Below are 26,071 nucleotides of genomic sequence, written 5' to 3' on the forward strand. Positions count from 1 at the left end.
TATGCTGTATGTCTTTTCTCAGTCCTCATGTCTCTAGCTGCATACCTGTCATTCATTTGTTCCTTGTAGGTTTTGTAGGTTTTCTAGCTTTTCACCCTTGTTTCTCTGATATCAACCAGCACCTAATGACCAGAGATAATGTCCCCTAGTCTTATCTTACCTCATCCTTTCTCAGTGAAGTCGTTGCTCTTCCCGTATCTGTGCAGATTCCTTCTGCCTCGATGCAAACTAAGGTGACCGGTGCTCTTGAACTGTGTCCTCCCTTTTCAAACCATTTCTGTCTTGTCAACATCTTTTGAATCTATATGAGATTGCTGGGGAAGGTGACATCGAAACCTTGTTAAGTAAATAAATTTGATGTCTACATCCTCTCTGTTAAAAAGCTGCTTGTGACATCCCAGAGGAACTCAGGATGGCTTGAGATGATGATTTCTTGACCATTCAGTCTTGATTACTACACACCATGCTGTCTTTAGGTGCTTACAAACTGTTTAATAATTTGGGGTCGTTTGGTTGCTTTTTTTGAAGGCAACTGAACTTTATCTGACTCATCTGTACTCCATCTACTTTCCTGCATCTTTGAAGATAGGCACTGCATTTGCTTTTTGCCAGTCTTCTTGTTCCTCATCCAGTCCACAAGATCTCAGAGGGAATTACCAATGGTTAGGGGAGTGCTACTGCTCTTTGGGTGCCACAGTCAGAAGTTCATCAGGCTCAATTTGTTTCAAAAATAGCTTATGCTTAGGTATATCTGAGTATTCTTAGCCTGATCTTTTCTTCTGCAAGACAGAAACCATATCCCTATGTTGCTGGAAGGAATTGTGTCAGCCAGCTGCAGGCTGTACTTTTTATGGGAGGTGGATGTCAAAGGCATTAAACATTTTGCCCATGTTGACATCATCTATCAAGAGCTTTCACTGCATAGAAGGCCAACTCTATTTTTGATCTTCCTTTTATTGTAAAGTATTTACAAAACAAACTCTTGCTACTGTGGATGCTTCTTGCTGGATCTCATTTTGTGCCTGTGGCCTTTCTGATTTGGCCGGTGCTGGCTTGGAATACTACTCCTCAGTAATCCGATCCCATTTGCACTTCTATGTGAATCCTCTCATGCTTCATGTCAGTGAAGAGCTCCTGATTTACATCACTTTTCAGAGGGGTAGCTAGGTTTCCTTAAATGCTATTAAGAAGCTTGTATTCTTTTGTAACTCCTTCCCAGAAGAGGGGCTTAAAATCCCTTTGACAACCAGGTACTGTAACTGATTCCACTAACAGCTCACCAGTAGCTGCATCCACTTAATATTCCTAATATTCTTAGCTAAAAGAAAGCCACCTCACAAGAGTATGTATAATATATCTCTTTTATCTTCTACCTAGAGTCTTATGTTAGAACACTTTTTCTCTGCTCCTGAACGTCGGAGGAAGTGTATGGAGCTGGGATACACCAGGCAGTATCTGCTCCATCTTCCTTCCTCTGTTGTTCAACAAACTATATGAATATTTCAGTCCTATATGTTAACCTACCAAGTTTCTGACATTCCTCCTAAATAATTACTTTGGTCTGAAGTCTGTATTACGACTTCAGCTGTGCTCGATAACTCTTTATATTTCTAGTGTTCATAAACAGGCATTTAATATTTTCTTCAGAGGAACGGATGATGCTCCCGTTGTCCCGCTGACTTTGCTATAAACAAGACAATGACACTTTGGGGGATAACGTTGTCCTGTTCAGCATTTGTGACTCAGTGACATTTTCTGCTTTGCTGAGCCAAAGTTTTGCAATTCTGTTAGTCAACAGCAGCACTCATCGGCTGTTTTCAGATCTCTGAGATTTCACCACAGTGTTTTTTTTTTTTTTTAAAAACGTCTACTCACAATTACTACTCTTTGTGCTTGAAGTCAAACCTTTTAAAAAAAATAAAACACAGTGACTTGTATTTTACAAAAAACATTTCAGCATTTTCAGTTGGATGTGCTTTTCAGTAAATTCTTATTTTGTCAGAGCAAGTGCAGGATCATTTATCTCTAAGTTTGGTGATGCTTGAGGAAAGCTTTTCTCTCTTCATTGGCTCCTTGTGAGCACCCTCTCAACAGTAAACCTATGAAGACATTTTCTTCTGAAACTCAGGCTTTTCTGGGAGCTAAAATCCTTGATATCCCAGTCTCTTCTGCCCTCTGGTAGGGGATGGCACCCAGAGGCCCTTGGCACCCTATTTCCTATGGGTCTATGATTCTATGACTTGGTGGGTAAGGCACAGCACATGTTGCACTGTGGTTCCCACCAACTTCCACCCATCTGCCTCTTCGCTAGGGATTGCATCCGATTGCAAAGGAACCGAACCGCCCGTTCTGACACCTCGCCTTCCCCTCCCCAGACTCTTGCACTCCTTCGATTCAGTGCGCTCAGGTAATGATAATCACTTCCAAAGAGAATCTCACTTGTTCCCCCCTTCCCTTACTTGTCTCAAACAGTAGTTGAGAGAGGTGAGAAGAAGGACGTGGTGTTTCTAATCGACGGCTCGGATGGTGTCAGAAGAGGTTTCCCTCTGCTGAAGACCTTTGTCCAAAGAGTTGTTGAAAGCCTGGATATTGGCCGTGACAAGGTCCGTGTTGCCATCGTGCAGTACAGCAATGCCGTACAACCCGAATTCTTACTCGATGCCTATGAAGACAAAGCAGATATAGTCAGTGCCATCCAGGGGCTGACAGTTATGGGAGGATCTCCTCTGAACACCGGAGCAGCCCTTGACTATCTCATCAGGAACGTGTTCACGGTGTCGAGCGGCAGCAGGATAGCTGAGGGTGTCCCACAGTTCCTGATTCTGCTCACTGCTGACCGGTCCCAGGATGACGTGAGGAGGCCCTCGGTGGTCCTCAAGACAAGCGGCACAGTGCCCTTTGGCATCGGGATTGGAAATGCTGACCTCACAGAGCTGCAGACAATTTCCTTCCTCCCGGATTTTGCTATCTCTGTGCCTGACTTCAGCCAGCTGGATTCGGTGCAGCAGGTCGTCTCCAACAGAGTCATCCGGCTGACCAAGAAAGAAATAGAGTCACTTGCCCCTGATCTGGTTTTTACATCACCCAGCCCAGGTGAGAAGATGTTTGTGTCTGCACCAAGAGCCAGCGGCAAAATATGATGTTTAGTAACATCATGGTTGCAACACAAACAGAAAAGCAAAGATGGTCATGGCTACACATCCATCTTGATCTCACTGTTTCACTATTTTTTTTTTTTTTTTTTTTGGTGTACTTAGGGTTAGTAGGAACTATGTCATTTATCTGAGCAATGTTTAATTGCGGTCCTACAAAGTGGTCCATGTTGTATCCACATGGAAGGTACATAAAGTGAATGCCAGGACTTTAATCTCATTTAAAGTCAATGGGCTGTTATTTCAGTCCATACTATTCCTCCCGGAATGGAAATTGCAATATTTAGATGCTACAGGGACACCTCCACACAACTGCAAATCCAGGTCAACTTTCTGCTAAATGTGAGACCTTCTTCTGATGTGTCTAACATTTGCTATGCTCATTCACAGGGGGAAGGGAGAGTGGAAAAGGATCAGATCTTCCATTTCTGGTCTCGCTTTGAATGAAACCCATCCAGTGTAAACCTGTCCCGAAGTCGTGAAGGGTACCCAACCCTGATGAGTCCCTTCGAAATCCACCATCCTACTCTATCTGTCCCTTCCCTTCAGTCAGTCTGCTTTCCCCCAGCCTCATTTGTCAGTGTGATACTCAGCAATAATTCAGGCTTTGACCTGAATTATCACTGCAGAAAATGTTTTCTTGGAAATAGTAGAAGCTAAGAGAATAATGGGATAGAAGCTGTCCTAGAGGAGAAAGCCAAGGAAAGAGGGGTGGTACCAAGTGTAAAGCAGCCCCAGGCTGTCTGGCAGCCTGCCCTGAGTAAAGAACATCACCAAGCTACATTTCCTTGTGTGGAGATCCCACAAGAAATTATTGTTCCATGTTTCCCCTGCTCCCTCTTGCTTCTTTTTCCCTGGAAATCACTGTTCTGCATTCTTGCACCGCCTGAGAATGCACCGAGCAGATTGGTCCAGTCTCTGGGTTGAACCCAGAGCTGCCTGCAGGGCCTCCCAGGAGAAATCACGGGGAAAGAAACAATGAGCATCCTCCCCGTGGCCAAAGGCACGGTCCAGTGATGTAGATGATGAGCTTAGCTGCCCCCCGTAGGCAATGCCCGGTGCATCCTCTGACTGCTGCCTTCTTTTCCGCAGCGGGTGTGAAGAGGGACGTTGTGTTCATGGTCGACGGCTCCCGCTATGCTGCCCAGGAGTTCTACCTTGTCCGCGACCTCATCGAGAGGATAGTGACCAACCTGGACGTGGGCTTCGACACCACCCGGATTTCAGTGGTCCAGTTCAGCGAGCATCCCCACGTGGAGTTCCTGCTCAATGCCCACTCCACCAAGGACGAGGTGCAAAGTGCCGTGAGGCGGCTGCGGCCTCAGGGAGGCCAGCAGGTGAACGTCGGGGAGGCCCTTGAATTTGTGGCAAAGACCATCTTCACCCGGCCCTCTGGGAGCCGTATAGAAGAGGGTGTCCCTCAGTTTTTGGTCATCCTCTCCTCCCGCAAGTCAGATGACGACTTAGAGTTCCCATCACTGCAAGTCAAACAAGTAGGGGTGGCACCTCTGGTTGTAGCGAAGAACATGGATCCTGAGGAGATGGTACAGATTTCCCTTAGCCCTGACTATGTGTACCAAGTCTCCAGCTTCCAGGAGCTGCCCAGCCTTGAACAGAAGCTGTTGACTCCTATTGAGACCCTGACTGTGGACCAAATCAGACAGCTCTTGGGAGATGTGACCACAACTGTAGGTAAGGCCCTGTCACTACCATCTGCCTCTGTGTTGCTGTTCAAGTAAATATTGCCCAACGAGGTAAAAAATTTTCAATCCCTTCCTTCTAAGCTAAAGTTTTCCTTAGTTAAAAGCAAAGGCAGCACACATACTATTTTAGGAGACCACTTTTAGATATGTGGACATTCAGCCTTAGTAACTAAATACATTATTTAATTTGATTTTAAAGTCAAAGACTGCAATGTGTGACAATTGCGTATTTAGCAGCTCTCTAGGAAAATCAGACATAAATCTGGGGCAAAACAAAGATGGAAACATTGACAAATCCAGAGAAGACTGTCCAAGAATAAAGCAGATAAGGATCTGAGTAATGCATGCTTAGATATATTAGGCAGACTGTTAACACGTGCATGCACTCACACACAAGCCCTTCTGGAGAAGCTCTACAAAGCACCATGCCTAAAGTTGGCTAAAATATGTTGTGTAGTTTTACATCACTTGAGAACAGATATCACAGAAATCCTCCTACAAAGCTTAAGCAAAGACTTGGCACACAAATAACTCTTCCTCTTCTTTCTTCCCTGTAGAAGTTTCTGGTGAGGAAAAGGACATAGTCTTCCTTATTGACAGCTCCGACAGTGTTAGGTCTGATGGGCTCGCTCACATTCGGGATTTCATCAGCAGAATTGTTCAGCAGCTCGAAGTTGGACCAAACAAAGTGCGAATTGGCGTGGTGCAGTTCAGCAATAACGTCTTCCCCGAGTTCTACCTGAAAACCCACAAATCCAAAAATGCCGTGTTGCAAGCCATCCGCCGCTTGAGGCTTCGAGGGGGTTCCCCTGTGAATGCTGGCAAAGCCCTAGACTATGTGGTGAAGAACTACTTCATCAAGTCTGCAGGGAGCAGGATAGAAGATGGAGTGCCACAGCACCTCGTCGTCATCCTCGGAGATCGGTCCCAGGATGACGTCAACAGGCCCGCTAACGTGATCGCCTCGACGATTATTAAACCTCTGGGTGTAGGAGCCAGGAATGTAGACAGGAACCAGCTGCAGGTCATTACCAATGATCCTGACCGTGTGCTTGTAGTACAGGACTTCACGGGACTGCCAACTTTAGAAAAGAGAGTGCAGAATATTCTTGAAGAGCTTCCAATACTTACAACAGAAACCCCTGGCTTTGTAGAACCTGGTAAGACTGCTATTATTCATCCTGTAGACTTTTTTGCATTGAGCATAGATAGAATTTGTACAATGTGTAAATGTCTCCATAATAACTCCTTCTGATTCCCAACAGTTTAGTCATATTGCTTTAAAGACCATTTTGAAGACTGTCTTCTTGGGCATAAAAAGAAAAAAGAAGGCATAGAATTCAATTTGAAAAGAGATGAGAATATCACAAAAACAAGTAATGTTACATGATGCATAATCAATGTGTTGCATAAACCTTTCTTCTTGTATGGATGTAAGATGGTGCCAAAGACCAAGTAAAGTTTGAAAGAAGAGAGAAAAACAAAACTATTTCACAAAGCACTAAGCATCTGAAATATTATAAAAGTCACAATGTTTAATAACTGCATTTTCTTTATAATTTTTTTTTCAGGAGGCAAAAAGCAGGCTGACATTGTGTTTTTGCTGGATGGCTCCATCAATCTGGGGAGAGATAACTTCCAAGAAGTCCTCCAGTTTGTGTACTCCGTAGTGGATGCCATCTATGAGGATGGTGACTCTATCCAGGTAGGACTGGCACAGTACAACTCAGATGTCACCGATGAGTTCTTCCTCAAGGATTACTCCAGTAAGCCTCAGATTTTAGATGCCATCAACAAAGTGATTTACAAAGGTGGCCGCGTGGCCAACACCGGTGCAGCCATCAAGCATCTCCAGGCAAAACACTTTGTGAAGGAGGCTGGCAGCCGAATTGACCAGAGGGTGCCTCAAATTGCCTTCATCGTCACAGGGGGGAAATCCTCAGACGACGGGCAGAGTGCCTCCTTGGCAATCGCACAGAAAGGCGTCAAGGTATTTGCAGTCGGCGTACGAAACATCGACCTGGAGGAAGTCAGCAAGCTGGCCAGCGAGAGTGCCACGAGTTTCAGAGTGTCAACAGCTCAGGAGCTGTCTGAACTGAACGAGCAGGTCTTGGTTACGCTGGCAGCCGCTATGCAGGAGAAGTTGTGCCCAGGAACGACGGATGTTACCAGAGGTAAGCACAAACCTTTCATAACATGCTCAAGTCGCTCCCAGCGGTGGCTTTTAGGATCCAACACATTTTGATGGACTCGTCCAGCCCGTATTTCTGCCTTGACGAGGTATAGGCACGTGATGCCAGACACTTCATCATATTGGCAGGCAACTTGTTCAGTGCCAAAATGAAAAGCGACGGTCCTTGTTCTGCCCACGGTATTTCTCACAGGCCGGTTGAACCCCTTGGCCATTCAGTCCCTGACATGCATGATCTGCTGGAAATAGAATTTTTCATGCTTGATCATCCAGGGTTCCCACTTGACCTTATGAGATATGAGATGTGTACACGAGATAAAGCCAGAGCACTAGTGGTTATAAATTAAGATAAAAGTGCCCTGTCTAATGTCTAACAGAATAATTGGGAAAATCTGAACACTGGCACAGGCTGCCCAGAGCCTGGGGGGTCTCCTCTTTGGAGAGCTTCAGGAGGTGCTGGGACGTGGGGCTGGGCACCCTGCTCGGGGTGTCCCTGCTGGAGCGGGGCTGGGATGACCTCCTCTCTTCTCCCTCCGCATTTCCCTTTCAGAGTGCGACCTAGACGTGATACTTGGCTTCGATGTGACAGACGTCAGGAACGGCCAGAACATCTTCAACGCCCAGAGGAGGCTGGAGCACACCGTCGAGTCTGTGCTGAACAGAATAACGCGCATGCAGAAGATCAGCTGCACTGGCAGCCAGGGGCCTAACGTCAGGGTGGCCATCATGGCCCAGGCCCAGGGTGGGCCCGTGGAGGGACTGGACTTCTCCGAGTACCAGCCTGAGCTCTTCAAGAGGTTTCAAGCCATGAGTACCCGCGGGCCCTATTTCCTCACGGCCGATACGCTGAAATCCTACCAGAGCAAGTTCAGGTCAGCGCCCTCCGGCAGCACCAAAGTAAGTCAAAGCACAGGCCCATGGGAGGGTGTTGGACAGGAAAGCTGACTTCTGATATGCTCTGTTTGACAAGAAGAGTTGCTCTTTGATAATTTTGGTTGATAACGTGATTGCATATTCATAAATAAAGCCCTGACTTTTGGTCACCTGCTCGCTCCCAGCACATTGTCAAGGTCCTGCCCTGACCATTGCTGAGCCAGGGCCCACGGGCACCACATCTGGCACAGAAATCCAAAACTTGGTAGCCCACAAAGGTGGAAAGGATGTAGCAATTTCCCCATCTCCTCTTGGATAAAGCCCTCCTGGCAAGGATGCCCGTCAGGTTGCTCATGATTGTGCTGCAAACCCAAAAAGCTCAGGATCCTGACATAAATTTGTTTCTCCCCCAGGTTGTAATCCATTTTACTGACGGTGCAGATGACTCGATGGATCAGCTGAGTGCTGCTTCAGTTGATCTGCATAAACAAGGTAGATTTTTACTCTTTAAGGAAGTAATTATAGCCCCTGTAAATGTGTCACATATTTTACCACTATTTCTCATGTATCAGCCACATTTTGACAGCAACAAATAGGATTGAATAGCAAGGATTTCAATAAATTAGCAGTGATTTCTACATACATGAATGTTCTTCATAATCTTCCTGTGATATTTTGCACCCAAGCAGCTAAGCAGGCAGGCAATTTGCACCAAAAGAGCTTGTTCTTGATCAAACAACCTCCGTTTGCAGCTGAAGAGGCAGGGAACAGCCCAGCTTCATAGCCAAGGGTGCGCGGGCTCTGCAGAGTGCCACGTCCCATCACAGCTCCTTCTGCTTTGCCCCCTTTCAGGTGTCAATGCTCTCATCTTTGTTGGGCTGGAGCAAGTGAAGAATCTCGAGGAGGTGATGCAGCTGGAGTTCGGGCGGGGTTTCACCTACAACAGGCCGCTGAGAGCCAATCTCCTGGACCTGGAATTTGAGTTGGCGGAGCAGCTCGTAAGTGACTTGGCACAGGCAGCGCTGCCTGGCTGTGATGGAGAAAACCCAAAAAGGCTGGATCTGGACCATCGCCGAGTGACACCCTCTTGGCTCCAGCCATCATGTCTCATTTCTGCTTTTTACAGATGTCATAGCAAATAGAGTTAAGAGCAGATCGTGGCACTGCCCTGTCTGGTGCCTGTCCCAGAGGAGCCCTGCTCCTGCTGAGGCTGCAGAGCATTCAGCCCAATGGGACTAGGTTGAATGGAAGAGGTTAAGAAGCTCTCTACAAGTGCTGTGCCAAAAAGTTCACCCTCCATCTATATTTATACTGCTGTTTTCTTAACCTTACTGCAAGTGTGTGGGAAACACCCTCCTGCCTCGTCAGGGCTAAAGAAGCACCACTTTCTAGGTTTCATTCCCCGAGCTCATACAGTGCCTGTATATTAGATATGGTTTTGACAGATGAAGGAGTTTTGTTTTCTTCCAGGCAAAAACTCAGAGTTTTACTCCCCTCCCATATACATAGTCTCACTTGAGTTTATTGAAATAATTGTTGTCATCCCCTCTCCACTTCACATCAGAAGTGATGTGATCAGCACCAGAAGCCTCCTTTTCCAGCAGGTTTAATAAAACTAGGTTTAGCCCCCAAGTACGCTATGGTAACCCCTTGCTGGGCCCTTCTGTGTAAAGCAAAGTGCAGACACTTGGGAATGAACCTTGTTTTTTGGGACAAGAACTAGTTTTCAGCCCATCCCCATGTAATCCAGTTGACTTAGGAAAATCCTTTCAAAATGTGAATGTGCAAAGCTGGCAGGAAGCATTTGTAGCCAGCAATGTACTTGGCAAAGAAAAGGATTTTTTCTTTCTAGTGGATGATGCAAAACCAAGCTGTGATTTCTCTGAAACTTTCCTTTTTTTTTTTTTTTTTTGCTGTGTACTTTCAAATTGTTCTCAGCCTGTGGGTTGCTGGTTGCAGATACTTACTGCCACAACTTTCTCTTGCACTATTCCACGGCCTGGATCTGTTTCTTCTGAGATGGGATTGCTCTCTTCAGTGACAGGCACAGTTCTGGGGACTGACCTCCTACTAAATACCTCTGTGACTTTCTGCTCCAGTTGGTTCCCATTTAAACCCTTTCCTCTGACATCCATTAAGAAAAGATAAAGTTGATTTGATTTCCCTAACCACACAACCTAATCTGTCCACAAACACACATCACTTTCTCATGCTGCCGTGGCTGTTTCCAGGTGGAGAGACCCCAAAATGCTGCTGGACCAATGTTATACTTGGCACAGGGGTGATTGCATGGACCTGAAGCCACGCAGGACTTAGGGTGCTGGGGCTCTGCCAGGTTTCTAACACCTTCTGTTGTGCTGTTTGTGTTTCCCTGCAGGACAACATTGCAGAAAGGACGTGCTGTGGGGTCCATTGCAAGTGCTCAGGGCAGGAAGGAGACAGAGGACAGCCTGGCCCCATAGGACAAAAGGTGGGTCACTTCATCTGGGGTGGTAGCACCCCTGCTGAGGGTCTCTGTGTGCCAGTGTCCACTGCGGCGCTGATGGGTGGCTGACACAGGTTGCACTGGGTGATGCTGGCACGGAGCTCATGCTCCTCTTTCTCCTCATTTTTGGCCTATGAAAGAAGTGAAAAATGCTCTGTGTTCTCTTCTAGGGTGCTACGGGTGACATTGGCTACAGAGGCTATCCTGGTGATGAAGGAGGGCCGGTGAGTGATTGTCCTGCTCTGCTTGTGCTGCCCAAACTAGGGACCTCACTGTAGCAAAGCATTCAGAGTTTTTTTCACCAGATATTTTCCACTGGGGATGTGGGGGGAGGATGTGCCCTCCCCAGCTAGTGGCTGAACTGTTGGCCCAGTCCCCAGCTGCTCCTGGGAGGAGGTCAGCGAGGAGCTCCTGGAGAGCCGAGGGGAAGAGCTCCCTGTTTCTGCCCACAACAGCAACAGACAACACGAGTCCCGTGATTTCTTACTAGCACCGTTTCATCCAAACTCTTACCTCACGAGCCCCACGTCACCCCTGGGATAAACAACCCTGCACGCATCACACCCAGAGGGTGAGGCCCAGGCCAAGGGGCCGATGGTGCGCTCCTCTTTTCCAGCACCACAAGCAGGGGCCAAGTGCTGCTGTCAGAGTAAGGTCAGGGCTGGGTTAGACACCTCTGCCGAGCTCTGAGGGGTTCTCGTGGCCATTTTTGGGATGGAGAAATTTCACAAAGCTCTTTCGTGGCCGAGAGCTTGGCAAGGATGTGCCTCTCTCTGCCGTGAAGCCTTGCAGCTGGCCTCTGCACGATGAAAGCTGCGGGCAGGAGGTGGTGGGGACAGTCCTGCAGCAGTGGCCAGGTGCTGACCCCCCAAAGCCTGATGCTCTTTTGGCTCCTGTTATTACCATGCAGTGCTTCCATATACATGGGTTGGGACAAACCACTTTGCACGCTTGCCAAAACATGCATGTAGCAGAAGAACCCTGTGCAGCAGGGGAGCCCTGACCATTGCATTTTCCCCTCCGTGCCACAGGGTGAGCGTGGACCTCCAGGAATGAACGGGACACAGGGCTTCCAGGGATGCCCCGGGCACAGAGGAACCAAGGTAGGTTTGGAAGGGGCCTGCGTGAGCCAGGGCTGCTGCTTCAAAGGGGATCCTCGAGCAAAGCTTCAGGCAGCAGCTGCACCACAAGCTAGGAAAGGTGGTGAAACGTGTAATATTTATGGGTAGCATTCAGCAATGTTAAGGTGATATTTCCTACCGTTTGCTCCGACAGCAGGATCCTCTGGCAGGGAGCAGGGGAGTGCATGGGCTGAGCCCATCAGTTGCAGCTGAGCTACTGAGTCTTTAAAAAGCTGTCCAGCCTTGGACTAAGCCGAGGCTCTGTCCTGCCCCTGAGGTCTGGATTCATTTAAGAAGGGGCGTAGGGAGAGAGAAAAGTCAGTGGTAATCTAAGTAATTTATTTGTGGAGAAAGAGTTATGGCTAAGGAACGGGCTCTTTTGTTGGATCAGCTGGCTAAAAGCCAGGACACACATATTTTACCTTGGCACGAATGTCTGGGAGGCAGCTGAAGAAGAAGGCTCATGCAGGAGAAAAGCAGGATGGAAAAACCCCATGCAGCCAGCCCTGGCTCTGTGCCCTTCCCCACCACCACCCACAGCAGGCAGCAATGCCCTAATTGCCCTTTTTTTTTCCTAATCTTTTTAGGGCTCTCGTGGATTCCCAGGAGAGAAGGTACGGAGCTATTTCCCCATGCCACAGCAGTGAGCACGAGGGTCTGGGTGCATCAGCATCCACCCCCCACCCCGGCTCCCCCTTCCCTTGGTGAACCTTTGCCCCTTACCTCTCTTCCACAGGGTGAACTGGGAGAAATGGGTCTGGATGGCATTGATGGAGAAGAGGTCAGTCGTTTTAATTACGTTCCTCTTTACAGAGAGTTGTTCTGCTGGCAGGGCCCTGGAAGTGGCAAACACTCTTCTAAATCATTTGTTATTTTGCAGGGAGACAAAGGCTTGCCAGGCTCCTCTGGAGAGAAGGGATCCTCTGGCAGGAGGGTAGGTTTCCATCACATTTACTCTCATAAAGGGCTAAAGGGAGGGTGGAAAGCCCCTGGGGGCTGAGGGGATGTTGCAGCAGAGGTGTCCTGGGCATCAGGGACCACTCGCTAACCCTCCCTTCTTTCCCACAGGGTGACAAGGGGGCCAAAGGCGAACGAGGAGAACGGGGCGACCGTGGGCTCCGCGGAGACCCGGTAACTATTGCTCAGGCATTTTCTTCATTTTCCCCACTTGCTGCCAGCCCTGGGGGTCCCCTGCAAGCAGCTGAGGGCACACAAAGCCTCCCTGCCCCACAGCCCCTGGCACTGGGGGGGTTTCTACAAGCGGTGCCCAAAGGCAAACTGGCAGACTGGGATGCAATTGATGGATCTGCAAGCTCAAAGTCTTCTGTTGGTGCAAGGGTTTTATGGCAAGTTGGCACCGACAGAGATGGCATAGGGGTAACACGTGCCTCTTGACACCAAGCTGCCAATCACGGGTTCAATATAGTAAAAACCCCTTTCTGCTTCTTTTTTTGATGTTGTTAGTTTTCAGCTGAAAAGCTGCATCTGTCTACAACAACAAAATTATGGATTTCACCTAGTTCTGTCAAAATAAATGAAAAAAAGAAAAGAAATGTTGTTTCTGAGCTATAACAACAGTTTACGATGTCTGACTTTCTTGTCCCACTCACACAGATGTTTCTCATCGCTCTCTTGCTTTCAGGGAGATTCAGGAGCTGATAATACTCAACGGGGAATCAGAGGCCAAAAGGGTGAAATTGGACTAATGGTAAAGTTTCTCTGTTGTCTTTTTTTTTTTTTTTTTTTTTTTTTTGCAATGGGATGGAACAGAGAAAGTAAGTGAAAAGGTGCAAGACTCTTAAATTCATCTTGCCTATTCAAAAGGAGTATTTTGTTGGAAAATGTTATTGGTTTACAATCAAAACTTCCTTTGGGAAGATATCAGTTTAGATGATGTTTTGTGTAAAAAGTGGTGTTTTTGTTTTTTTTTTTCAATGCCTCTTTGTCCCTGAGAACAGGTTTGTACTTCAAAATTAACTTCATATGCTGTTATGTATCAGTGGGGAAAAAAAATGAACACACTTACCTGGGAAAATTTCAAAACCGACTCATGTTTGGGTCAGTCCAGAATTAAAATACATCCTGAAGTGTCAGAAGGAATTTCCTAAAGAAGGGACTTCTTTGGGTCAGCTTGACCTAGCTCAGAATCTTGATGGAGAGCCTCTGCTGTTAGAGAGATCTCCAGCTATACCAGAATATCGAGTACTTTGTGTGCAGGTGTGAAAGGACACAGCTTTTGAGACATGAGCCTGCTCATCTCAGGGCTCTCACCCATTTTGCTTTTCCCTTAGGGAGAGCCTGGACCCGTGGGGCTGAGTGGCCAAGACGGCGGAGTCGGGAGGAAGGTGAGCTGAGATTTGCTGGGCAATAACATCTTCCTTCCTGCCTTCCCACGCATTTTGTTCTGCAGTTTAAGGAGTTCAGATTAAAAGGGTGGGGGGTGGGGATAAGTCACACTCAAAAGGAAAATGCCTGGTGGTTAGCTGGCTTTTATAGACTTTTAAGGTCAAATCCTGATTTTATTCCCACCAGAGTAACTCTGCTAAGACCAGTGGGGCTACAACTGATTTACTCTGGTGAACATGTCCACATCTAGCTGCTAATTTTTAAAAGGCAACAACCAAATTGGAGCAAAACCCAAGCCTGGGCATCTGTTCCTTGCTGCCACCAGTCCCTTGCAGTGGCACAACACACAGTCCTGCCTGTCTATGGGCCCAGGGGAATATGAGTAAGAGGAAAGCTTATGTCCTTGCCTAACACATCCCATCATTTCTGTGCTCGCAGGGCATGGCAGGACGCAGGGGACCGATAGGAGTTAAGGTGAGTGTTCTTGCTGCAGTGGAACTGGGATGGATGCTTCCCCAGCCAGGGATGGCGATGCCATCAGGGCAGCTGACAGGGCCAAAGCATAAAGGGAATCTGTGGATTTATGCCCATTGATTGCAGGAGGTGGATTTCCCCTCTGTTTCTGTGCTTGTTCTTTGTTGTAAACTTCATTCTACAAAATAAATAAATAAAAACTGTTCTTCCCTGCCCTTGGTGTGGCATAAAGCAGTTTCCCATGCCCCGACATCCCTTGCCCTTTGCCACGTCCCCCCTTGCTAACCCGCTTTGTCCTGTTTTGCACCTCAAGGGTACCAAGGGCTCACTTGGTCAGGACGGGCCGCCTGGAGAACAAGGCATGAGAGGGCCACAGGTCAGTGAGTGGACAGGCATGGGAAGGCAAGATTTATGTCTTGTGTGGTAACATTTGTGTTACCTTGTCACATCTGTGTCCTCAAAGGGTCTTGGCAGCATGAACTGCTGGGAATGGGTGGGCAACACTGCACTCGCACCACCCAAGGTGTGACCTCTTTGGAAACCATCTCTTGGGTGCTGTAATGTTTATTTTCCCTTGTGGTCTGCTGTATTGCTGGTGTGTCTGCCCATGTGTTTTGACACTGTTTCTCTTTCCTCCTGTGCAGGGTCCCCCTGGCCAGCTCGGCACACCGGGCATAAGAGGAGAGCAAGGCGTTCCTGGGCCCAGGGTAAATCCTTCTGCTCGTTCCCAGCCAGGGACCCAACAGTGCTCAGCAAGAAAATCTTGCTGAGCATCATAAGACACAGCCTATTTATCTTCCCGATTCGCCCCCTAGGGCTCCAGCTCAGTTTCACTCTCATGTAGCACACCCTTCCAGTGCGATTCCCTCTCTACTTATGCTAAAGATTTCTAGACTGGGAGTTACTGAAAAGGCAGTTAAAGCAACCATAAAGGGGTCAGGACTTCAGTGTATGGCCCATTATGGTTTGTGATGTTTCAGGATGATGAACATCCTTTGGTGACTGGCAGGGCAATCTCAGTGACATCCTCCAGCCTTTGAGACCAGAGTACAGCTACGGGGGTCCCAATAATTTATTTCTCCCTCTGGCCATTTTCCCTAGCAGGGCTCATGGCCATAAAACCAGGCACTTCTTGCATTTCCCTGTCCTGAGCAGGACTTTGCCTATGGCATTTCCTAACCTTGCATTTCCTAACCGTGAATTCGACTTCTGAATTTCCTACACTGCTTTGAGGGGCACCACCCCTAGTATTCAACACACAATTTATACGGTGACTCAGTTCAGTAGTTTCAGGCACCCAGTTTTATGGACTTGTTGCCAACATGCCTCCCTCTCTTTCTGTTCCAGGCTGGTGGTGGGCCACCAGGAACCCCAGGAGAGCGGGGCAGGATCGGTCCCCTGGGACGAAAGGTATGTCTCCATGAGCTGTGGACATCAGCAACTAAAACAGCAATTAGAATAATCCTATTCTGGATAGGAATGGGCTTTAAAAAATACTGGAGATGAACATCTTGGGGCAAATTTAACTCATCTCCATTGGCTTGCACGGTGTGGACTAGAGCAAGGTCTGTGCTCTGGCTGCTCCTTTAGGCTCCTGTTTCGCTGAGCAGAGAAGTCTGTGCAAAGAAACTGGTGCTGATGGGGTGGGGAAGGCTTAGATTTGCCTAGAGGTTTAGCACTTGCTTGAACAGGTGCTCCTTTTTTCAGGGAGAGCCTGGAAACCCTGGACCCAAAGGGCCAAATGGACAGCAAGGCCCACGAGGAGAGATGGTAAGCGTGGCCATGTACTCACACCTTCAAAGCTGCAGGTCCCAACCTGCTCCCTATTGCTCACTTCCACATGGGTTTTACACTTTGCACATGTATGCTAGGTAGGCTTCAATTCACACTTGTAGCTTTAGCACCACTTTTTTCTATTTTTTTTCCCCTAAAAGTAATTTTATCTGTAGAAGGGCTTTTCAAGGGTCTGTGGCATCAGTGAGTTCTTCCTCTTAATATTGCTGGTTCTGTGAGCTTTAAGCCAGCCACGTATGACTGAAACCAATGCCATTTGCTTTCCATTTTAGGGTGATGATGGCCGAGATGGAATTGGTGGCCCAGGTCCCAAGGGCAGAAAGGTAGGTGTCTGCTCAGCACCGACATGAGTTGTCACGGACAAAAAACTAGCCAAGAGCTCTATGGACAAGGGCAAAGCCTAGGTGAACTCAGAGAGGTTCAATTTAGGGACAAAAATTATTCCTAAATGTAGCCTGGTGAGAAAATCAGGCAAGATTCTTCAAATCCATCCCCTCTGCCTTTGTCTTGGTTATGCCACTGTATATCATCTCCAAGGAGGAGGTTAATCTGTCTGCATTATCAGCTTCATTTTGCAAAACCCTGTATTCCAATAAACCCTTATGTTTCTTTCAGGGAGAACGTGGCTTCATAGGCTACCCAGGACCCAAGGTATGGTGCAAGCCATGAACTAAGTGCTCATTTTCCAAACAATGTCTCTGTGACCTAAGGACTTGTGCAGATTTAGAGCTTACATTTCTGTTTTTCCCCACCCAGGGCGGACCTGGTGACCGAGGTGGTGCTGGAGGCCCTGGCCCTAAAGGAAACAGAGGCCGCAGAGTAAGTTTGTGGCACATTTTTCCCCCTGTTCATAAATGACCTGAAAGATTTGCACTTCTCCCCCACCTTTTGACCCATGCTCCTGCGAGTCCTCCTACAGAGACTCATGGAGAGGGCTTCTCTGTTCTCTTTCTAGGGAAACGCTGGAGATCCTGGGACACCTGGCCAGAAAGGAGAGATTGGATACCCTGGGCCATCTGTAAGTGCTCATTTTATTGTGGGTGAAGCCTCTGGCTTTTCCCCCGGAGAGCCTCCTGGCTGCCTCTCTGAGAAACACGGTGGTCCCTGTGGGTGCCAGGAGCTGAAAATCATGCCTACTTCCATCTCCTGCTAACTGCACCTGGGCCAAAGTCCTTTTTACTTTATGTGCCACTTAGAACTTCCTCCTAGGAAGATGTCAGATCTTAATTTTCTAAGACCTCATGGAAGAAGTACTTTGTCTCTTACTGTTTCCCTAGCACCCTAGAGAGGCCAAGATGACTTGGATTGTGTGCACATGAACTTACAGCACCTTAAATGTCCCTTTTGGTTATGGTCTCAGCTAGGTATATTCCTCACCCTCCTGCTGTTGGAGGTGTGTTATCGGGGCATCATCAATTGGGCCAAAAGTGATTTATCCCCGCTGTAGGTGGCATTGCGCAGAGATACCGCTCCTCCTTTGTGTCACCTCCTGACCTAGTGTCACCTCCCTCAGTGCTGTAAGGATGGAGGGAGGCAAGGAGAGAAACCTTGTCTGTCTCACCCTTGTCTGGGCTTAACTTATCCAAACTGTCCCTGTGCCTGTAGCCCTTATAAGGTGTGTGTGAAATCCCCTGGGTAACTGGGAACTTCAGAGGCATTGACCCTTCAAGGAGGAATGTGTCTCACTCTACAGCCAATGTGGGTAGAGTGACATTTCTGGCATAAAGGATCTGACTTGCAATCTAGCACGATTAATAACGAAGGAAGAAAATAGTTCTCACCGTTCCAGGAAACCAAACTGAAAACAGGCAGTTTTTTCCTTAACTTCTTCATGATGCATGGTTAAACAGTCATTCCATCTGGGTTCATGGGACACCCTGAAAATACACATTGCACCATTATTATTTTTTGTTTTTAACAGGGATTCAAAGGTGAAAAAGGACGATCCTTAAGCGTAAGTGTAGCATTGTTTCTGTCTTAGTTTGAAATATATTTTTTTTCATTTTCCCTTTCTAACAATCTTTCATTTTATTTTCTAAAGCAATGTGATCTTGTGCAGAACATCAAAGACAAATGCCGTGAGTACATCAGTGCCTTGCTAATTCCCCATTGCTACCCTTGTCTGACAGCCATGTAACATAACTGGCACTGACTGAACTGATTTTTTTTTCCTCCATCTTTTCCACAGCTTGCTGCTATGGTAAGTCACCATTAGTTCTTTAAATCCTGATGTTCTGGACCCTGAACTGTTGTTCTCCCCACATATGTGGTATGAATGATTGACTTCCACTGAGTACGTTTGGACCCTGACAACTGTCTGGGGCATGTTTTGTTCCCAACACATCTTTCTGGCAGGTCCCAAGGAGTGCCCCGTCTTCCCAACTGAGCTGGCCTTCGCTATCGACACCTCCTCAGGCGTCGGGAGGGAAGTTTTCAACAGGATGAAGCAAACCGTGCTCAGGGTGGTCAACAACTTAACCATTGCTGAAAGCAACTGCCCCCGGGGTGCGCGGGTGGCCCTGGTCACCTACAACAATGAGGTCACCACGGAGATTCGTTTTGCTGACGCCAGGAAGAAATCAGCCCTTCTCCAGCAGATCCAAAACTTCCAGGCAACCCTCACCACAAAGCCACGCAGCCTGGAGACCGCCATGTCCTTTGTGGCCAGGAACACCTTCAAGCGTGCCCGAAGTGGGTTCCTAATGAGGAAGGTGGCTGTCTTTTTCAGCAACGGGGAGACGAGAGCCTCCCCACAGCTCAACGACGCCGTGCTGAAGCTCTACGATGCTGGGGTCATTCCTGTGTTCCTCACCAGCAGGCAGGATGTGGTTCTCGAGAGAGCGCTGGAGGTTGGAGCCATTCGCTTTTTCTTTCCTTTTCTGCTTATGACCCCAGCCCATTTCCCTGGGAGATTGATGGCTTTTATCTGTTGGCTGCTGGTTGGCTTCTACAGGCCTGCTTACTGCTGAGAAAGCAATGCTGTGCAAATGCATCTAGCACGTCTATTAGGAGGAAAATCCAAAATGTCTGGTGCAAAGCACTAGTTGATGTTTCAACGAGCCAGTTGGTTCCCAGACCATGGCTCCAGTATGCCAAGGGTGGTATGAAACAGAAGAAAAGATGGTCCCCACTGTGAAAAAGACCTGACTGAGGCAGAAGGGCAAAGTATGGGAAGGTAGACATGTGGTAGCATCTTTAGTAGAGGGAGAGCTGAGGTCCAGAGACTTAAAGCACCAAAATTCCCAACACATCAAGCACTGGTTCAAGTGTTTGAACCTTTGGGTGGGACTTTTTATGCCTAAGCTCGTCCCATTAACTGACAACAAGTGTATTAGGCTCCTCCAAAAAACAGCATGCTGGGTAGAGAAAATCCCTTAGAGTTGTCCACAAGATTGCCCTCCCCTACTTTGAGCTGAAAATAACCCAAGGCAGCATTACTAACACCACATTTTTTTTTGTTTGCATCTAACCAGATCAACAACACAGCAGTTGGACATGCAATTGTTCTTCCAGCCAGTGGCAGCCAGCTGAATGAAACTATCCGGAGGCTCTTGACTTGTCACGTTTGTCTGGGTAAAGCATCCAATTTCCCCTCTAGACTGTGCCAGATCCTTCTGGTTGCACAGCAGTTGGTTGTCAGTGATGCAGAAGGGAAGCCCAGGGGGAATTCATCCCTTTTGTTGCTGAAGACAAGGGATTTGTACTCTTGGGTTGAGTAGAAAACATTGGCATTGTGAATGAGGCTCACTGTTCAGTATGGGTGTTCTCCACATCGTGAAGAGAAGCTCTGTTTTTGGCCTGTTACCATTCTGACAGCCCAAATACCAATAGTTCTAAAATATGGCCTTCTGCCATTTATGACAGAGAGCTTCTGGGATGTCTTTGGACAAAAGAGCACATGAAGAAATACTACGTGCACAGCTAAATGTATTTTGGGATGAAATGATTTGTTATCACGTGATGGAGTGGTGAATGTACATGGCTTGGTAGTGTTTCACATGAAACAACAGATTTTAATAGTGACAAGGGAGGGTTATCTTTGGTTCCTCCAAGTGAAACCTGCTGTATTTCTTCCCTAGATGTGTGTGAGCCCGATCCCATCTGTGGTTATGGTAGTCAGAGACCTGTGTTCAGAGACAGACGGGCAGCCCCAACAGATGTAGACATTGACATAGCCTTCATCATCGACAGCTCGGAGTCCACCACACCTCTGCAGTTCAACGAGATGAGGAAGTACATTTCCCACCTCATAAGTAACATGGAAATAAGCTCTGAGCCAAAAATATCTCATCACCATGCAAGAGTGGCAGTTCTCCAGCAAGCTCCTTATGAGCACGAAACCAACTCAAGCTTCCCACCAGTGAAAACAGAGTTTTCACTAACTGATTATGGATCCAAAGAGAAGATTATTAATTACCTAAACAACCGAATGACCCAGCTCTACGGCACAATGGCTATGGGAAATGCAATTGAACACACGATGGCTCACATTTTTGAAAGTGCACCAAACCCTCGGGATCTAAAAGTCATAGTTCTGATGGTAACTGGCCAAATGACAAAAGAAGAACTTGACTACTTGCAGAAGACTGTAATTTCTGCAAAATGCAAAGGGTATTTCTTTGTTGTCTTGGGCATTGGCAGGAAGGTGGATGTCAAGAATATCTACAGCCTAGCTAGTGAGCCACATGATGTGTTCTTCAAATTGGTTTACAAACCAGGAGAGCTTCATGAAGAGAACTTGCTCCGCTTTGGGAGACTGCTGCCATCTTTTATCAGAAGTAAGTAAAACATCCTGTGGCTAGAATATTACAGAAGGAGCAATGCATGACCTCAGTGTGCCAGGCTGGGCCCTCCTGCCTGTTTGTTGGGTGGGCTCTGGCCTGACCACCTCTTTGGGCAGTGGGTCCCACTGAAGTGGTAGTCTCCTGACTACCTGAGCTCCCTGAACAACCAACAAATCCTTCTTCCCAATTTCAGCATAAATGCCATGTCCAGCAGGCATTTGGCTAGCTCAGGCAGAGATCTGGAGTTGCTCTATGCAGATTTAGGGACCAGACAAGCAGGATTCTTTGCTCAACGTCATAAACAACATCAGCATGTTTGGGATGTGCAGACTACCTTGAAAATCTGAATCTCAGCTTGTCTTGCAGTAGAATAAGAAGCCAATGTATGCACATATTTCCCTGCAGATAAATATTTAGGTTTGCTTGTTTTGATTTTTCTAGTTACTGCTTACAGGGGTCCTGGAAACTTCCAGCTCTCAGAAGAATGCTGTGTGGTTGGAAGTGCTTTGCTATGAGAATGCTGTTTACACGGGATGGACTAAGACATAAAGCCCTCTAATATCTTGTAGTTACTGCTCTCATGTTTGTGTGTTGGAATAACAAATCTCCCTGCCTAGGATGCTGCACTGACCACACCAAACATCAAGAGATAATCCAAGCTTTTAACAGGAGCAAGCGAAGAGAGAAGAGCTTTTTTAATTCAGAAAGAAATATATGTAGAGCACTGTTGGTAGGTGACCGCTGTCCTCAACACCAGAGTTTAATGCCAGCCTCTCTCCTTCTCTAGGTGACTTTGCTTTCTACCTGTCTCCAGAAATAAGGAAGCAGTGTGAGTGGCTCCAGAACGATCAGCTAGCCAAGAGCTCTGGACATGCTGGACATAAAGCAGTGTAAGTAGTGGTTTGTCTCCAAGAGGATGAGCTGTGCTGACAGCCTGTATCAAAAGAGCAAGAGATTTATCTGCTAAAGAAAGCAGACAAGTGCACGCATATTTTAAATTTGTATTAAACTTCACGTTCATTTATGTATGAAGTAGCCATATGTTATTGTCATCATGCAGGTCAGGATTTCCAGAAATTGTAAACTTGGGCTTTTCAACTCAAAGAACTGTTTTCAGAGGTTGGGCTGCCATGGACTCTCTGATACTCAGGATCTGCCATAGAATATACCCTTATACTTTATGAACATAAGTGAAAGCTTATGTCACCAAGCCCCACTCACTGCTGGCACGTGTCCTAGCTTTGAAGGTCGAGTCCCTAGGAATGAGGCAAGCTGCAGAAGTGTCTGTGCTGAATTCACTCCGATGGGTTCTGTGCAGGCAGATCTGTGCCCCTAGTGACAGGCAGTGCTCTCCTGTATTTTCCTGTAGTGTTTCCATTGCTTGCCTGTGAGCTTACCCAAAGCTGACAGACTATTTACCTCGGGAGGGGTTCTTACCACTGGTTTCTATGTTAGCTCCCCCAGACTTCCAAAATTCTGCTTATATAGTGCTTCAGACATATCAGCTGCTTTTGCTCCGATAGGTACGCGGCACCCAACGTGACCATAAGCCGAACCGTAAGCACCAGCACCACGCAAAGTACCAGCACCAAGCCTGCTGCCAGCACCAATGCCCGTGCCAGGACCACCACTGCCAGCACCACGGCCCAGACCAGAGCCACGGCCCGAACCACCACGGTGCAGATGAACACCACCACGCAGAGCGCTGCAAGCACGGCAGCCAACACCAAAGCCACCAGCCGCACCACGGCGAGCACCACGACTGCAGCAGCAAGCGGCAGGAGAAGACAAGGAGGTACGTGAAAGGCTGCCCCCATGAGAGCAGTGCCTCTCCTTTGTCTGAGCTTCTCTGTGCCATAGTGAGTTGTATCTTTTCTTCCTCCTTGAGAGGACGATCCCGATGAGAAAATCATCACCGGGAGGACAAGTATTGTGCTTGCAGAAAGAAATTTGTAGGGGCAGAACTGGAAATCTGAGCTGGGGTGGGGTTGTTGAGGCTTTGTTAACATCTGTGCTGCAAAGTTTGCCCAAAGACCAGGTCAGGGGCTGGATGCCTCAAGGCAAAACACAAGCAGGATGTCTAAGAAGGGGACAATCCATCGTCTGCTGGCTAGCTCAGCAATGCAGTGACAAAACGCTTCTCTTTCTAGTGTGGCCCATTTGCTGTCAGTGTTTTCATCCCCCTGGCTAAGTTTTGCTATTTATGGTGGTTCACACAATGGGGTTGTTTGAATTCTCTGTCAGCTAATATAAATAGCTGCAGTTCATTCATCACTGAACCATCGTGGGGACCTTTTGAGGAATGGTGAAGCTCCTTCATGTGAGTGCAGCTCACGTAAAGGAGCCTTCCCATGTGCTTCTGCGAGGGGACGCAGGCAGCTGTGGGCGAGACGAAGTAACAGAGAACATCTGTCAAAGCAGGGGGATGCTTAACCAGCAATGTTAAACATCCATGTGAAAACAGCTTTCACAAGGTCAACGCTTTCATGAGCTTGAGAGGAACAAGAGTTTCTGGTTATTTCTTATTCCATTGTTGCTTCCAAGTAGTGTTTCTAAAGGCCTCATCCAATGCTCCTCCATAGCAGGAACACCTTTCCCTAACAGCTTCTTTGACCCATGTAAGGTTATGTTGGATCTTTGGCAGGCTTTGTTATCAGATCTTCATCTGGGCCATGAAAAAAAGCCTCCCTGCAGTGCACTAGGGGGGCTCGACCACCACAGATTTATTTGCTGCGGACTAAAAAGCAGTTCCTGCAGCGCTGAGACACCTTTCCTTGAGAGCTTTCCTCTCCACGTCCTTGCTCAGTGCTTCTTCTGATTCTGAATTGCAGCCAAGATGAGCGACATCCAGATCACAGATATCACCGAGAACAGTGCCAGGCTGCGCTGGGCCAGCCCCGAGCCACACAACGCCTACGTATTTGATCTCTCCATCACCTTGGCACACGACCACTCTCTTGTGCTGAAACAAAACCTAACCGGCACCGAGCGTGTCATCGGAGGCCTCCGAGGTGGACAGAAATACCTCGTAGTCATCACTGGCTACCTGAAATCCCAACCCAAAGTAACCTACACAGGCGCATTCAGCACAAGTAAGTACCCCTTGGCGAAAACAAACTTTTTTTTTTTCACGTTAAGATACTGGACACAAAAAAAAATATGGAAAAAATGTGTAAGGGATGGGGAGCCATTCAGTACCAGTGATCCCAGCCCTGGCAATGCTCAGTTGTGTCACTGCATGTCTGGTATCCTCTGTCCCAGCGGCAGGACCTGGCTGTGAAACACCATGGATGTGTTTCTTTGGCAAATTCAAGTTGACACTTTGGTGGTGTAAAATGGACCCAGATTGTGGGAAAATTAAAGCCAGTCTCAGAGGGGTGTTTGTCTTATTGTGCGTGCAGAAGGCTTTGCACAATGGGGCTTGGTGGGGTCCAGACAGCACTGCAGTAATTAATAGGAGTCAAACTGGGTTAAAACAGAGTAAATTCAGTCCAGCGTGATTACAAAATAACCAAGAAAAGCTGTTTCTCCAACAGCAATTTCCATAGCCACCTATCTGCTTTGCATACTACAATATCCAAAAAAGGCATAGAGAAGGGATTAAATGGTGGGTTTAGTCTTTTGGGAATCCAAGCTCCATGTGCAGAGATCACATCTGAAACTCACCAAACCCTTTGGCATGGCCAAAACTTGCTGTATAAGGCAAAGCCAACATTTTTTTACTTTTATTTTTTTAATAGCTTGGCGTAGAGGCGCCTTGGCTGGCTGGTGTGGTAAAGTTTGTGCTGGTGCTGCCAGTGCTGCATCTGGCTTGTTCTGGCACTTTGGAGCCTCCTCCAGTGCCCACGGGGAGCCTTTCCAATGGCTTCAGCACGTTTGGATCAGGTCTGAAGGCTCTTACCTTCGCGAGCAATAAATGTGCCCACAAAAATGTTGTGAAAATACAACAGTTTGTAGAAGGAACATTTGCATGTGCTGACTTAGAGCCCTCGGTGCCCAGGGAAGCTGCGTTTCCTATAGTGTACATCTCAAATGGGAACAGATCGGGCAGGCAGCGGTGCCCAGCCCCATGCAAAGGGCATGGTGCAATCAGGTGGGGAGTGCTGCGATATGAACCATGATCTGCTTTCCACCCCACGGGATTTTATCTCCCCCCCCCCCAGTGACAATCCTCAACTACAGTTCCCAGAGGGCTGTCAGGCTGTGATGGCAAGAGTGTGTCACAGCTTCTCTAAAGGCCTTTATGCAATGCACAAATCCTAGAAGGTTTCAGGAGAGCAGGAGAAGCTCCATCATGGCCTCTTTGTTCCCCTGGAGCACGCTGTAGTTTTCTGCCCTCTCTAAAACCAGAGGAGCAAAGCTAATCTGGCTACAACAAGGCCATGGCTGCTTCTCCAGAGCCCCTGTGCAGGTCCACACTGTGAGGAGAGCCGTGGCCACCAAAAGCAGAGCCTGGTGGGTCCCCTCCGTAGCCACCAAGAGACCGACCAAGCACTGCTGCAACACGAACCGTGCCGGCACGGCCAGGCAGCAGTGGATTACTCATCCTGCCAGCTGCATCCAATAAACACTGCTGCAAAACGTATGTGCTGGGGTAAACACATCCAGGCCTGACTCCTGCAGCTTGTGTGTCCCCCACTCCCCGTGCTGGAGCTGGGGCCAGGGGGGTTGTTTATGGCCATGCCTTGGCCCCGCTCCTGCTCGCGGTGGGGCTCCCGGAGGGTGTTGCTGCAGGATCTGGTTGCCCTTGGCTGACCGCTCCTTCTGTCCTCCCCAGAGACCCCGGCGCAGCCCAAGGTGTCCCTGGCCAACATGATGATGAACACTGAGCCGCTGGAAGGGCCTGAGAGCGGTGAGTAGTGGGGCTGGGGGGCTCTGGTGGGACCCCCGTGGAGATCTTGGCCGTCGGCATCGGTCTTCCCCTTGCCCGATCCCAAACCTGGCCCTTTGCAGAGCAAGCGTAGCCCCGCCAGGACCAAGGAATCTGGATGACAGCCTTGGCTCCCTGTCTGAGGCCTCAGCCCCGTGCAGGATCCCGAGCCTGCTGGAGGCTCTGGGATCTTCATGGAGGACTCAGACCAGGTCCCGTCATCAGGAGATGAGACAGGGCCCAGGTGCTGGCTGCTCCCCAGGGACACGCTGTGCCCC

At 48.0% G+C, this 26,071-nt stretch overlaps 1 protein-coding gene across 12 annotated transcripts in view; it reads left to right on the top strand.

Annotated features, from left to right (window-relative positions):
• COL6A3 (collagen type VI alpha 3 chain) overlaps positions 1–26,071 on the top strand; it is a 55,687-nt gene that overhangs the window by 23,451 nt on the left and 6,165 nt on the right. For 10 of the 12 annotated variants that reach the window (XM_032189948.1, XM_032189943.1, XM_032189949.1 and 7 more), the window contains 35 exons: positions 2,473–3,093; positions 4,245–4,844; positions 5,413–6,015; positions 6,427–7,029; positions 7,597–7,943; positions 8,333–8,411; positions 8,772–8,917; positions 10,297–10,389; positions 10,575–10,628; positions 11,436–11,507; positions 12,113–12,139; positions 12,262–12,306; positions 12,406–12,459; positions 12,594–12,656; positions 13,168–13,233; positions 13,817–13,870; positions 14,310–14,345; positions 14,659–14,721; positions 14,990–15,052; positions 15,693–15,755; positions 16,053–16,115; positions 16,412–16,462; positions 16,755–16,790; positions 16,896–16,958; positions 17,095–17,157; positions 18,061–18,093; positions 18,181–18,217; positions 18,328–18,339; positions 18,495–18,988; positions 19,613–19,712; positions 20,219–20,917; positions 21,711–21,813; positions 22,447–22,718; positions 23,755–24,015; positions 25,701–25,775. In XM_032189948.1, the coding sequence (XP_032045839.1) occupies positions 2,473–3,093; positions 4,245–4,844; positions 5,413–6,015; positions 6,427–7,029; positions 7,597–7,943; positions 8,333–8,411; positions 8,772–8,917; positions 10,297–10,389; positions 10,575–10,628; positions 11,436–11,507; positions 12,113–12,139; positions 12,262–12,306; positions 12,406–12,459; positions 12,594–12,656; positions 13,168–13,233; positions 13,817–13,870; positions 14,310–14,345; positions 14,659–14,721; positions 14,990–15,052; positions 15,693–15,755; positions 16,053–16,115; positions 16,412–16,462; positions 16,755–16,790; positions 16,896–16,958; positions 17,095–17,157; positions 18,061–18,093; positions 18,181–18,217; positions 18,328–18,339; positions 18,495–18,988; positions 19,613–19,712; positions 20,219–20,917; positions 21,711–21,813; positions 22,447–22,718; positions 23,755–24,015; positions 25,701–25,775 (6,114 nt within the window). The remainder of the gene's footprint in view (positions 1–2,472; positions 3,094–4,244; positions 4,845–5,412; positions 6,016–6,426; positions 7,030–7,596; positions 7,944–8,332; positions 8,412–8,771; positions 8,918–10,296; positions 10,390–10,574; positions 10,629–11,435; positions 11,508–12,112; positions 12,140–12,261; positions 12,307–12,405; positions 12,460–12,593; positions 12,657–13,167; positions 13,234–13,816; positions 13,871–14,309; positions 14,346–14,658; positions 14,722–14,989; positions 15,053–15,692; positions 15,756–16,052; positions 16,116–16,411; positions 16,463–16,754; positions 16,791–16,895; positions 16,959–17,094; positions 17,158–18,060; positions 18,094–18,180; positions 18,218–18,327; positions 18,340–18,494; positions 18,989–19,612; positions 19,713–20,218; positions 20,918–21,710; positions 21,814–22,446; positions 22,719–23,754; positions 24,016–25,700; positions 25,776–26,071) is intronic. The other 2 variants (XM_032189940.1, XM_032189947.1) reach the window with 2 other exon arrangements.

This window comes from Aythya fuligula, chromosome 6, assembly GCF_009819795.1.
Source record: "Aythya fuligula isolate bAytFul2 chromosome 6, bAytFul2.pri, whole genome shotgun sequence".
Taxonomy (NCBI): Eukaryota; Metazoa; Chordata; class Aves; order Anseriformes; family Anatidae; genus Aythya; species Aythya fuligula.